Source organism: Bos taurus, chromosome 8 (assembly GCF_002263795.3).
Source record: "Bos taurus isolate L1 Dominette 01449 registration number 42190680 breed Hereford chromosome 8, ARS-UCD2.0, whole genome shotgun sequence".
Lineage (NCBI taxonomy): Eukaryota > Metazoa > Chordata > Mammalia > Artiodactyla > Bovidae > Bos > Bos taurus.
In genome coordinates this window covers 17,096,235-17,109,618 of record NC_037335.1, presented here as the reverse complement: position 1 = coordinate 17,109,618, position 13,384 = coordinate 17,096,235, and the positions used below count along the sequence as shown (strand labels likewise).

At 42.5% G+C, this 13,384-nt stretch overlaps 1 protein-coding gene across 1 annotated transcript in view; it reads left to right on the top strand.

Annotated features, from left to right (window-relative positions):
- The window catches only part of TEK (TEK receptor tyrosine kinase), a gene marked incomplete at its 5' end in the record, with an annotated part of 103,049 nt that overhangs the window by 43,561 nt on the left and 46,104 nt on the right, over positions 1–13,384 (top strand). The window contains 3 exon segments of the mRNA NM_173964.2: positions 950–1,261; positions 7,784–7,894; positions 9,011–9,163. Coding sequence (NP_776389.1) covers positions 950–1,261; positions 7,784–7,894; positions 9,011–9,163 — 576 coding nt within the window.

Genomic DNA, 13,384 nt, shown 5'->3' with positions numbered 1-13,384 from the left:
TGGCACTCAGCCTTCTTTATGGTCCAGCCCACATCCATACATGACTACTGGAAAAACCATAGTTTTGACTATACAGACCTTTGTTGCCAAAGTGGTATCTCTGCTTCTTAATACACTGTCTACATTTGTCAAAGATGAGGCTCAGGGGGAAATGCAAAGTTCACTCCATTCCCCTTCACCTTGTAGAATTTATTATGGAATCAGACAATACCTTGCTAATGATGAGAGTCTATAAAGTTAGCATGTGGTGTATGTAGTTGACATACTTCTTTAGAATACTTTACTACTGGGATGTGTGCCAAGTCTCTTCAGTCATGTCTGACTCTTTGCAACCCCATGGACTGCAGCCCTCCTGTGGACTGTCTGTCCATGGGATTCTCCAGGCAAGAAAACTGGAGTGGGTTGCCATGCCTTCCCACTGGTTTTCTCAAGGATTTGACCATTGTCTCTTACGTCTCCTGCGTTGGCAAGCAGGTTCTTCACCACTAGCACCACCTGGGAAGCCCCAGTTATTGGGCTAGAACCACAGTATCACTAATTGATTAATAATTAATTATCATAAATAGTAATTATTAATGATAGTTGATAATAAAAATGATAAAGCCATTATCCTGAATCTGTCTCAACACTTACTGAATATTTAACTATGTCTCAAGCACTGCAGTGGTAAAGATACCTTGTGCACAGCTTGCTTGGGGAATGGAGAATGAGTAACAGTCCATTACAGTGCGGTGGGGTAAGAGTGGTTAGCAGGGTCTAGGTGACAAAGAGTTTTGATGCCATAAGAGTTTCAGATTTCGTCCAATGGAAGATAAGCACATGGTCAGAGTAGCATTTTAGAAAGACTGTTCACACAGTTATTCTTAGACAAAGCTTTGTGAAACCACCTTATCCTGTGGGGCCATGTTAATAACCTTCCTTATACATTATGTTCCCTCCTTCCTTTTAGCAACAGTGGACGGTGCCATGGACCTGATCCTGATCAATTCCCTACCTCTTGTATCTGATGCTGAGACATCCCTCACTTGCATTGCCTCTGGATGGCGCCCCCATGAGCCCATCACCATCGGAAGGGACTTTGAAGCCTTAATGAACCAGCACCAGGATCCACTGGAAGTGACTCAAGATGCGACCAGAGAATGGGCTAAAAAAGTTGTTTGGAAGAGAGAAAAGGCTAGTAAAATCAATGGTGCTTATTTCTGTGAAGGGCGAGTTCGAGGACAGGCAATAAGGATACGGACCATGAAGATGCGTCAACAAGGTAACATGCCTCTTAGTTGTGAGCAGATGAGGTCTACTGAGACACACACCTGCCTCTTGTCTTGGCAGCTGCTCACTCAGGCTGGGCACGAGCCCCCTGAGTGTGGAGTTTGAAGACCTTGTCTGCCTCTTTCCAAGAGTTACTGTCTCTAGTGTACAGAGCATTAGTGATAAGAGCTAATCCAGTCCAGCTCCCTCATATACACCCCTTTCACTAGACATTGTGCCTAGCTCATGAAATGAAATGAAAATATACATCACATGTTCTACTGAGGACTCCATGGTCCTCACGGAGACCTGGACATGTTACATGTATATAATATGATTCATAGCAATGAAGACAGCTGTCCACTGCCAGCTCAGTTTAATTGGTTACTTGGTGTATTAGTTATCTATTGACACAGTAATTATGTGTAACACACAGCTGAAATCACAGTGGCATACTACAATCAACAGTCCAAGATTGTGTGTTTAAGTCAGCTGGCTTGATGCAGTGGCTCTGCTGGTCTTGATTGGGTGGCTTTCTCAAGTGTATGGATGTTGGCTGGCTGTAGGTTTATCAGGCTGGCGTTGCTTGGGCTTCCTTGGCTCTGTTCCAATTGACTGTTAATCTGTTAACAAGCTAACCTAGGTATATTCTCACGGAGACGGCAGGGTACAAGACAGCAAGTGGAAACATACAGGGTTTCTTGAAACCTAGCCTCAGTACTGTACGCCCTCACTTTTGTCTCATTTTATTACCCAAAGCAAGTCAAAGAGTCGAGCTAAAGTCCAGATGGGGGGCACTACACAGTTAAACAGCCAAGAGTTTGGTTACAAGGGGGGATGAAGAAGTGGGACCCTTTTTATAGGCTGCCATTCTTGTTAAATAGTGGTTTAATTTTAGCAGTTGAGACGGAGGATGTCGAGAGCCTTCTTATGGCTGATCCACGTTGATGTTTGACAGAAACCAACCAAAATGCTGTAGAGCAATTATCCTTCAATTGAAAATAAATAAATTTGATTATATAAAAAAGGAAGAGTGTTACTCCTTGCTATGCCTCACAAAGCAGTGATGTGGTGGAAGTGGGGCAACCAGAGAAAAATGGAAGTGAGTACAAGTTGTATCTTCGGGCCAGTCCACCAAACTCATGGCAGTTGGAGGAGATGTCATTGTAAACATCGTTTAATGACTCTGTTCTGCCCTAAGGCAGCAAGATTTTAAGATCAAAGTGATAAAACCATTATTCATCAAAATTGAGGGAAAAGGCTTTCTTAGCAAAACCCTAACATTCACCTTTAAGTGACACCAGGCGAGTGGGAAAAATGCACAACAGAAATTCCCAGGAATGCGGCTCTCCAGTGAGGGAAGAGAGGTTGAACAAAGGGATGTGAGGTGTGCCAAAGCTATCATGGCTGAAGTCGACTGTTATTTTTCAAATGTGGCATCTGGGATTTGACTTGTATTAAGAGTTATGTCCTTCTGCGGATGTGTCCACATTCTGAACAAAGATGATCTGAGATTTGTGCCCCAGTGGCCTCACAGCAATGAAATGTGAAATGCCTTTTCTGGGCTGTCTTGGAAATGTATAAATAGGAAACCATAGAGCGTATTAAACCAAAACATTGGGAGTCTAAAAACAATTATAATGATCCCTCCAAAGTGAGAGTCCAGGTCAGCACTGGTAAGGATAGTTTAAATTCAGTTAAATGAGGCTAAGGCAGGCATAGATAGTGACGAACAGTGGGGAGAAAGTGGTTTTTTAGACTCACATTCACCTGAGTTTAATTATTTTTCTACTACTTACCAGTTGTATGACCTTAGCGAGTTATTCAACTTCTATTGGTCTCATTTTTAATCATCTGTGAAATGGGTATATCTTCAAAAGTGTCTTGGGTTTTAAATAAGAATAAGATGGTACATGCGAGAAGCCAGGTCCCATGAGTGTAAGATTCGATTTACATAGTAGCTATGTTCCTGAAAGCCCGTGTAAAGTGAGATATTGCAGAACAATTTACATAATAATAACAATAGCCATTTGTAAGTGGTGGGAAAGGGATTTGATGCCAAGCAGTCTGGCTTCAGAGCCTGTACTGTACTACCCTTTCCATATCACCCTCACTTAAGGTTAACAGCCCTCCCCCAGTCTGAGCACTTGTTTTGTAAAGTAGGACAACTCTAATGGAAACCCCAAAAAGCAACCTAGAGCACAGAGACATGGGGGTGAAGGTCAGCCAGACATGGGTTTGAGCCAGCCCTGCAAGTGCTGGTATAACCCAGCGCAAGTTACTTAACTGAAATCGTAGTTTGTTCATTTGAAAAATAAATGGAGATAGAGACTTTACCACATACGTTTGAGGATCAAATGAAACCGCTAGCATTATCTGGCTTACATTAGATGTTCAATAATTATCATTATTTAGTGCCTTGGAATGAGCAATAATTTAGTGGAACTGTTACTTTTCCCATTCAATTATGGAAGATTTTAATATCAGCTGTCGACATAATTGTGGAGGTTTAGACAAAATAGAAAAATAGGTAGTATGTTCTCTGCTGTATTTGAATAACATCATATCAGGCTGTTGAACTGATTTTCTTTGATTGACCGTCCAATGGCTGAAATATGTTGCAAGGAAAGTGATATCTTTTATGGTGAGTCAAGAAAACCTCCAACACTATGTCTTCATGACACTATTAATTCACTACTAAAACTTCTTGGGAACTCAGGAGCGCCTGCCTAGGGACACAGGAGGATAGGATAAACACCACTATATTCCTGCTTGCTGCTGACTCGTGTATCTGGGGAGGAAGTGGAAAATCCATTTGAGATGTGGCAAAACACGGCTTAAATTGGCTCACGTAGTCCAAATAGCCGAATGGCAGAAGGATTTTTTTTGTTTGTTCTATCAATGGCATCATCTGAAAAAGTCAAAAGCAGTTTGTTCAAACCTCCCTGAAAATTGCATTTGCGGGTAGGGAAGTATAAATGAAGTTTGAAACACTTTCACATCTAAAAATCTGTTTCAGAGTGTTCTATCAGAGGACAGCTATGTTATTTTTCTTCCTATTTTCATTTGAGAAATAGCTTTAAGAACATGCAGTTTCCCAAACATGATTTATGAAGTTGACAGATTTGCCATTTGTATCTGAATAACTCAAATGAACATGTTAAAAATATAAAGAAAATAGAAAAATTGGAAATCAGATTCTTTTATGTATTCTTTCCACAAGTATCCTTAAGCCTCTATTTGAGCCACACATGGGAGGCTCATTGATGTTAACATTTCTTAAATACTATGTGCCTAACATCTCCCTAGCAACTTTTTATACACATTGCTGTGTAATTGAATCATTAGCAGATGCATATCTGATGAGAACCATTATGATTTTCTATTAATAGATAAGCATTGTAACTTAGAAGCATTTACATACCTGGTTCCCTTTATTACACCTGGGAAGATGTACCGTGGCCAGATCCCAGAACCAAGGCCCTAACCACCACCCTGCACTGCCTTCCAAAACCACCATGAGCCTGCCCTCCTGGAATGCCCAGTCCAGTAGGAGAGATACACTTTGCATGAGGCTGTAATTGGGAAGGGCAGAGCATGTGGGAAGACAGTACTAGGGCAGTTAACCTGGATTCCTGGATGTGAGAGTTGGACTGTGAAGAAGGCTGAGTGCCGAAGAATTGATGCTTTTAAACTGTGGTGTTGGAGAAGACTCTTGAGAGTCCCTTGGACGGCAAGGAGATCCAACCAGTTCTTCCTAAAGGCGATCATTGGAAGGACTGATGTTGAAGCTGAAACTCCAGTGCTTCCAATGTACACTCAAAGGAGTCCTGGGTGTTCATTGGAAGGACTGATGTTGAAGCTGAAACTCCAGTACTTTGGCCACCTGATGCGAAGAGCTGACTCATTTGAAAAGACACTGATGCTGGGAAAGATTGAGGGCAGGAGGAGAAGGGGACGACAGAGCATGAGATGGTTGGATGGCATCACTGACTCAATGGACATGGGTTTGGGTAGACTCCAGGAGTTGGTGATGGACAGGGAGGCCTGGCATGCTGTGGTTCATGGGGTTGCAAAGAGTCAGACATGACTGAGTAACTGAACTGAACTGAACTGAACTGAACCTGGATTCTAGGATTCTGGAAGGCCCTTGGAAAAAGTGATGTCTCAATGGAGACTGCTGAATAAGTAGGACTTGGTGAGACACAGGGAAAGGGAAGAGAAGGGAAGAAGTGGATGTGAGTGATCATGTGGTCTGTTTGTAGCACTGAGCACAGTTCTGAATGGCTGGAAGTGAGAAGTAAGGACATGCGCCTAGGGGAGGATGATTCTGAAGGGCTGATGTCTGGAACAAGGCTGGAGGTCTTAAGTGTGTGTCTCAACTTTCACACTTACTCATGGTCAGGAGGCCTTCAAGAAGGGGCTTAGTCACCCTTAACTCCACCACCCACATGATAGATGTGGATATCTTGTCTTCATAGGGCTGTTAGGTAATTACTCAAAATAATAATGGACATAAAATGAAAGATGTTTCCCATAGATGAAAAATAATTGAGCTAAGTTTCAGTTGTCTCCTTCAATTTAACGATAAATAAACACTAAGAGTAATAATGTCATTTTACTACCTTATAGTTTCTTCTCCACTCCTTAAGAAATAAGTGAATTATATTCTTGGGTAAGGTCTTTGAGTTAATTAACCAATCCAAATGGTCCCGAGCAAGTCATCTTCTAATGTAGGCATCAGTAATTTCATTTTAAAAATAAAATGTTGGGCACTTCCTTGAAGTTCAGTGGTTAAGACTCCACATTGCTAACACAGGGGGTGCAGGTTCGATCCCTGGTCAAGGAACTAAGATCCCACATGCCATGCAGTGTGATCAAAAGATAAAGAATAAATAAATACTTCTTTAAAAAAAAAAAAGTCCTAGGAGAGGCCTCTGGAACCGAACTACCTACTTCAAATCTTGGCTGTCCCGTGAACTTGCTGTGTAATCTTGAAGAGAATTCTTAACCTCTCTGTACCTTGATTTCCTCATTTGTAAAATTAGGATAATTGTAGTACCTATCTCCTGGAGATATTATGAAAATTAAATATGTGCAAGGTTCTTAGAACAATGCCTGGTTCATAGGAGCTTATTGTTTTCATGATCCGGTCAAGTCACACGATTATCTGACTATGTGTAAAGTTTGAGCCAGATTCTGGTGTCATCAGGAAGCCCAAGTTGCAAGGTTGGCTTGTGGATGCCCCTCATTAGTCCTCAGCAAAGATCCGTCAGCCTAGAGCCATGAAGGCAGGAGGTGGCAGGCTGCACGGCAGGAGAACACTGCCGTGTGACTGTGTTCAGATCCTCACAAAACAGGGAGCTTAAAAGGCACAAAGTCTGAAATAATAAAGAACCACAAAACGGGCAGAAAGAACAACCACACTGGAGTTGAGCCGAAGGGGGAATCTCGGTTCCCTTTCAGAATACAATGCTGAGTGAGAAGTCCCACGGTTAGCTAAACAATCTTCACACAAAGGAGCAGAAAATATAAACAAACCACAGAGAAAGGAACAACAGCATGAAATGGTCACAAAAATTCTCACAGGAACCGAAGGGCATGTCGCAGAGAGTACGAGCCACTTGGGTGAGGTTGCGAAATGAAGCTTCTAGTCAGGAGACAGGGAGCCCTGGAAAGTGGCCCCCGGGGTCCCCTGTCTGCCTTCCCCAGCACTCGTGGCCACACCGCACATGTCAGCACAGCAGCGTGGCCTTCGTTTATGTTTGGGAAGGATCCTGACCTCTTCTAAGCACCCAGGGCTTTGACATACATCATTTAATGTTCATGTTTGTTGTTGTTTAGTCGCTGTTTAGTCTCTTTGTCATGTCTGACTCTTTTGCAACCCCATGAACTGTAGCCCTCCAGGCTCCTCTGTTCATGGAATTTTCCAGACTAGAATACTGGAGTGGGTAGCCATTTCCTCCTCCAGGGGATCTTCCCAACCCAGGGATTGAACCCACATCTGCTGCATTGGCAGGCAGACTTTACCACTACGCCACCTTGGAAGCCCTTTAATGTTCCTAACAACCGTTTAAGGCAAATACTTGTACTTCCAAATTACAGATGAGGAAGCTGAGGTGTTCAGAGGTGAAGTAACGGAGTCAAAGAGGTTCAGAAATTGGCAGAGGGTGACCTTAAGCCCAGGACTGTCTCGTTCCAGTGCTCACAGTGCTCTTTGATCTATACCATTCTCCCTCTGGGTCCACATTCATCACCATCTGCCCCACAGCATCTCTGTGGGAGTCTTGCAGAGTGCCATGCCTGGGTTGGCAGGTACTAAGGAAAGCAAGAAGATGTACCTAAAGCCCAGGTGCTTTTGAGCATAGTGCAGAGGCATCGTGTGCCTTCACAGGGTAGCTCTCTAAGCTAACACGAAAATCCCCTGACTCCTGCCAAGTCCCGGATCTCATCCTCTGATTCAAGTTTCAGTTGTTCCTGGAGAAGCTATGTAACCTCATTTTCTCATTTGGCTTTTTTCTCTCTCTTTTAATAGCTTCCTTTCTACCAGCTACTTTAACTATGACTGTGGACAGGGGAGATAATGTGAACATATCTTTCAAAAAGGTATTGATTAAAGAAGAAGACGCAGTGATTTACAAAAATGGTGAGTCCATATGTTTTGTTTCATTCCCGCACTGTTGTGTAAGGCATCAGACAGCCAAGCAATATTGGGTCATTATCTCATGCCAGTCTGGGGGGGCAGATGTTTGAAGTCAAGCTGCTCAGTGAAAATGTTAGTTGCTCAGTCCTGTCCGACTCTTTGCAACCCCATGGACTATAGCCCACGAGGCTCCTCTGTCCGTGGAATTCTGTAGGCAAGAATACTGGAGTGAGTAGCTATTCCCTTCTCCAGGGGATCTTCCTGACCCAGGGATCGATCCCTGTTCTCCTGCACTGAAGGCAGATTCTTTACTGTCTGAGCCACCAAGAAGCTCAAACAAATTCTATGATAGAAGCTGTCTTAGGTAACACGTTTGGTTACTTAAGTAAATTAAGTAAAATGGAGATTTACATACATATGTGAAATGCACCTACAGTGTATTGGGTTAGCCAAAAAGTTCATCTTTTCCATAAGATGTTATGGGAATATGCAACATGAACTATGAATGTTCAACAAAATTCCATCATGATGGAATCTTGGGGTCTCCAATTCTGCCATGTGATATGTGACACTGTTTGATTGCAAGGCTAAGGGAAAGGGCAGAGTGAACCTGGAACGCCAGTTGGTGGTGATTCTGGGGTCTAACTGTGCAATGCAAATCTGTCTGTGTCCAACTACTATTTGGCAGCATCTGGTGGCAATTGTCTCATGCAGCTGAGATATTGATGGGGACTAGTCTAAGCTCTGTGGATAGGTGAGGCTTACAGATGGGAGTAGTAATTCTAGGTGTCTCTTAATTGATTGGTTGGCAAGGTTACCTGACATTTCCCCAGGTTTGCCTAGTTGCCTCTCCCTGTGGAAGATAAGAACGTTAGGCTACCCTCATCTTCATGTGTTCAGTGGTGGACCTCAGAGACTAACCTGTCTACTCCAACACCATCCCTTTCTCGAGTTTTGGGAGAGCATTCAATAGCAACCTTTTCATTCTTCTCCCACATCTGATATGCTTGAGCACATCTTCTATATCAGGTCAGGGAAAGCTGATCAAGTGGAGGGGCCAGACAAGGGAACAGGAGTGTGTGAGGGTGACCCATGGCTCTTCACTCTTCTCCCTTACAGGTTCCTTCATCCACTCGGTGCCCCGGCACGAAGTCCCTGACATTTTGGAAGTGCAAGTGCCTCACGCTCAGCCCCAGGATGCTGGCGTGTACTCGGCCAGGTACATAGGAGGAAACCTCTTCACCTCAGCCTTCACCAGGCTCATAGTCCGGAGTAAGTGACGGTGTACCTGTTACAATTTTGAGTTGTGAGTAACCAAAACTGACTCTGGATACTTAAGCAAAAACTGGGATGACTTGGAAGTATACTAAAGACTCTTAAAAACTGATTTAAAGGCTGACAAGCAAGTTCCAGAAAATATCTTCCAGGGAGGATCTGCAGCTCAGCACTGCAGTGTGGGAGGGTGCTACCATTACCCTAACTTAGCTTCAGTGATGTTTCACTTACTTCTAAGTGTTAAACTCTCAGGATAAAGAGTCAGATTGGTCTAAATATTTGTCAGGTGTCTACCTGCCTAGACCAAGGAGTTATAGATGGGGGTGGAGCCGCATATTACAGCGAGGGCACTAGGGCCTCACACTTGAATAGCAGCAGTTTCCTCAGACAAAATGGGAATCCCTCTGAGCTGGACAGTCCCCCCAAAAGGTGTCTGCTACTGGGAGAAGAGTTAGGCCTTCTGGGTTAGTCTGCTGCTGCTACTGCTAAGTCGTGTCAGTTGTGTCTGACTCTGTGCGGCCCCACAGACGGCAGCCCACCAGGCTCCCCCGTCCCTGGGATTCTCCAGGCAAGAACACTGGAGTGGGTTGCCATTTCCTTCTCCAATGCATGAAACTGAAAAGTGAAAGTGAAGTCGCTCCGTCGTGTCCGACTCTTCGTGACCCCATGGCCTGCAGCCCACCAGGCTCCTCTGTCCATGGGATTTTCCAAGCAAGAGTACTGGAGTGGGGTGCTATTGCTTTCTCCGAGTTAAAACACTAAGTCCCCCGTAAATCACACACTTTTGAGATCATTTAACTCCAAAATGTGTTTTCTGTTTTCAGGTTTGAAAAATGAGAGTATTAGAACTAGTGAAAATGTTTTCCCCCTATTATAGCTATCAAGGTAGAAAGTAACTATCACCAGTCATTTTTACCAAAAATTGATCTATAGAAAGCAAAAAACTTGCCCTAAGTTTTCCCCAGTTGTGTTAGGTGTTCATGATATGAAATGTTCAGGCCTTCGGGTCTAAGTATTCTGACAGGGATACCCTGTCATTCCTCTAATGACCAGCACCCTAATTCATGAAAGTACTTGTTTTGCTTTGCATTATATTCATGCATTCATTCATTCAACAAATCTGTGTGGATTATAAGTCTCTGCCAAGCATTATGTTGGTGTTGAGAATACAAAGATAATAAGATGACTGACTGTCCCTCAGGTAATTCTCAAGCAGAGCAGGTACATACATAAATAGATAAACAGGTATTGCAGTATGACAATAGACCTATGAAAAGTGTGGGTCATCTAGTTTGGGCAAATAAAATCCCCTTTCATTCATCTCCTTTCTTTGAGAATCTGAATGGCAAGGACACAATTTGCATTCACTTCATTAAGATGGGCTCTCCAGCTTGATATTGAAACTCCAACTAAAAATCTTAATTTATCTACTTAAATGATTGTAATATATAGTGGAACTATATATAACTTTGTTCTATATTTTCCAAGTCTCATGTAAATGTGTTATCATACTTTTATAACTTAAAAAAAATTTTTTTAATAAAAAGATGGTCTCTCCAATGTGATATAGCACCATGTTCCATGCTCAGAATCAGGGATAAATTGGCAAATTTCATAACAATATCAGAAACATCAGATATTGATACATGGTAAAAGGTTTAAAAGCTTTTTTTTTCTTTAACATCAGAGCAAATAAGATTTAGCATAGTTTAGAATTTAAAATTCTCCTGAACTTTTAAGATAAAAGACTTCAAACACATTTTTATCTCCAACTTGTCTCCTTTTTAGATTGTCAGAAGCACATTTATTTTCTTTTGCTCTCATTTCAGTAAAACTGTTGGAAAAGCACTGCTAATACCTAAAATCATTCTAACAAAGTTTGAGCTGGGTCACAACCATCCCATTTAAAAGTACTTTTAAAAGTACTTTTCCCTACTTGGAGCTTCCCTGGTGGCTCAGACAATAAAGAATCTGCCTGCAATGTAGGAGACCTGGGTTCAATCCCTGGGTTGAGAAGATCCCCTGGAGAAGGAAATGGCAACTCACTCCAGAATTCTTGCCTGGAGAATTCCATGGACAGAGGAACCTGGCGGACTACAGTCCCTGGAACCTCAGAGTCTGACACGACTGAATGACTAACACTTTCCCTGCTTGACCTCTTTTATGTTTACTAAGAAATGAGGTACAGTTGAAGGCACTTGTCCATTTCTCATAACTAGAATATCTTTTCAGGTAAATTTGAACCCTAGGAATCAGTTCAGTTCAGTTGCTCAGTCATGTCCAACTCTTTGCGACCCCATGGACTGCCGCACGCCAGGCCTCCCTGTCCATTACCAACTCCTGGAGTTTATTCAAACTCATGTTCATTGAGTCGGTGATGCCATTCAACCATCTCATCCTCTGTCGTCCCCTTCTTCTCTTGACTTCAATCTTTCCCAGCATCAGGGTCTTTTCAAATGAGTCAGCTCTTCACATCAGGGGGCCAAAGTATTGGAGTTTCGGCTTCACCATCAGTCCTTCCAATGAACATTCAGGACTGATTTCCTTTAAGGTGGACTGGTTGGATCTCCTTGCAGTCCAAGGAGCTCTCAAGAGTCTTCTCCAACACCACAGTTCAAAAGCATCAATTCTTTGACATTTAGCTTTCTTTATAGTCCAACTCTCACATCCATACATGACCACTGGAAAAACCATAGCCTTGGCTAGATGGACCTTTGTTAGCAAAGTAATGTCTCTGCTTTTTAATATGCTGTCTAGGTTGGTCATAACTTTTCTTCCAAGGACTAAGCGTCTTTTAATTTCATGGCTGCAGTCACCATCTACAGTGATTTTGGAGCCCCCAAAAATAAAGTCTGTCACTGTTTCCACCGTTTCTCTATTTGCCATGAATTGATGGGACTGGATCTTTGTTTTCTGAATGTTGAGCTTAAAACCAACTTTTTCACTCTCCTCTTTCACTTTCATCAAGAGGCTCTTTAGTTCTTCACCTTCTGCCATTAAGTGTGGTATTCTGTCATAAAGACTGAGTATTAAAAATCAAACTGGTTATATTTACAGGGTTTCTTTTCAGCATAAATTCTCTCCATGGCAGTGTAGCAGATTCACTTTGCTGTACAGTGGAAACTAACACAACCCTGTAAAGCAACTGTACTCCAATATAGTTTTGTTTTGTTTTTTTTTTTTAAGATTTTTTGAAAACATTAAGATTGTAAGATTTATCTTTGGATGCCATGGATCTATAGTCTCCTAAAACACAAAACCTTTTTATATTTTGAAGAAAATCACAGAGGCCTAACTGCATACTTGGAGAAGGAAATGGCAACCCACTCCAGTATGCTTGCCTGGGAAATCCCATGAACAGAGGAGCCTGACAGGCTACAGTCCATGGGGTCGCAAGAGTCGGACACGACTGAGTGACTAAAAGACAACGAATTGCGTACTTGTTGCTTATCAAGGAACTCTTTTCCTGCCTTCATCCCTGGGAGATCACCCCATTTATCTCCTCAAGCTTAATCCTTTTCTCTTTCCCAGGATTAAGAGTGAAACTGTGACAGGTCTACAGATTGGTACATAGGTTACTGTAACAGGAGACCCACTTTTATCCCAGGGTTCTGTCAGCATTAGTTTTCAGCGTCTGAAGATAATCCGGGGTCTGGCTTTTAAGAAATCACTGATTGTGTAGGATTTTCCCCTTTATACATGAAGGCATGTAAACACTAGCTTTGAGACATTTTGTAGCTTTATCTGTTAGGTGGTTGCCTGTCAGACTGGGTCTGTGTTGACAGTCTTACTGATTATTCTAGAGAAAATACTGATAACCAGGAGTTCTTGCCAAAAATATTATAAGCCGTTGGCACAGGTCCACGTTTACCACTGTGAGACTCATATTCAGGGACAAAGACATTAGTTCCTTTCAGAAGAAAAATTAAACTAAATTCCTGACCACAAAAGGTCACCCCACCCCACTCCCCCTGACTTTTCCTTATGTTAGAAGGTATCCTTGGGTCTAATTAACAATCTCAGATAGCCAGGCACTGAAGTGGAGGAGCCAGGAAATACGAATCTGGGAAGCCTCTTACCATTCTTGTGCTTTCGGTCTTGGATCTTGCTTCATTTCTTCTGCGCTTTCTACCTGAAAAATATGTGAGTGCTACTAGCTCCTGCTTCCCCTTTTAGCTTGGCTCCCTTCTCCACATTCTTCATCTTTTAAAAATTTTT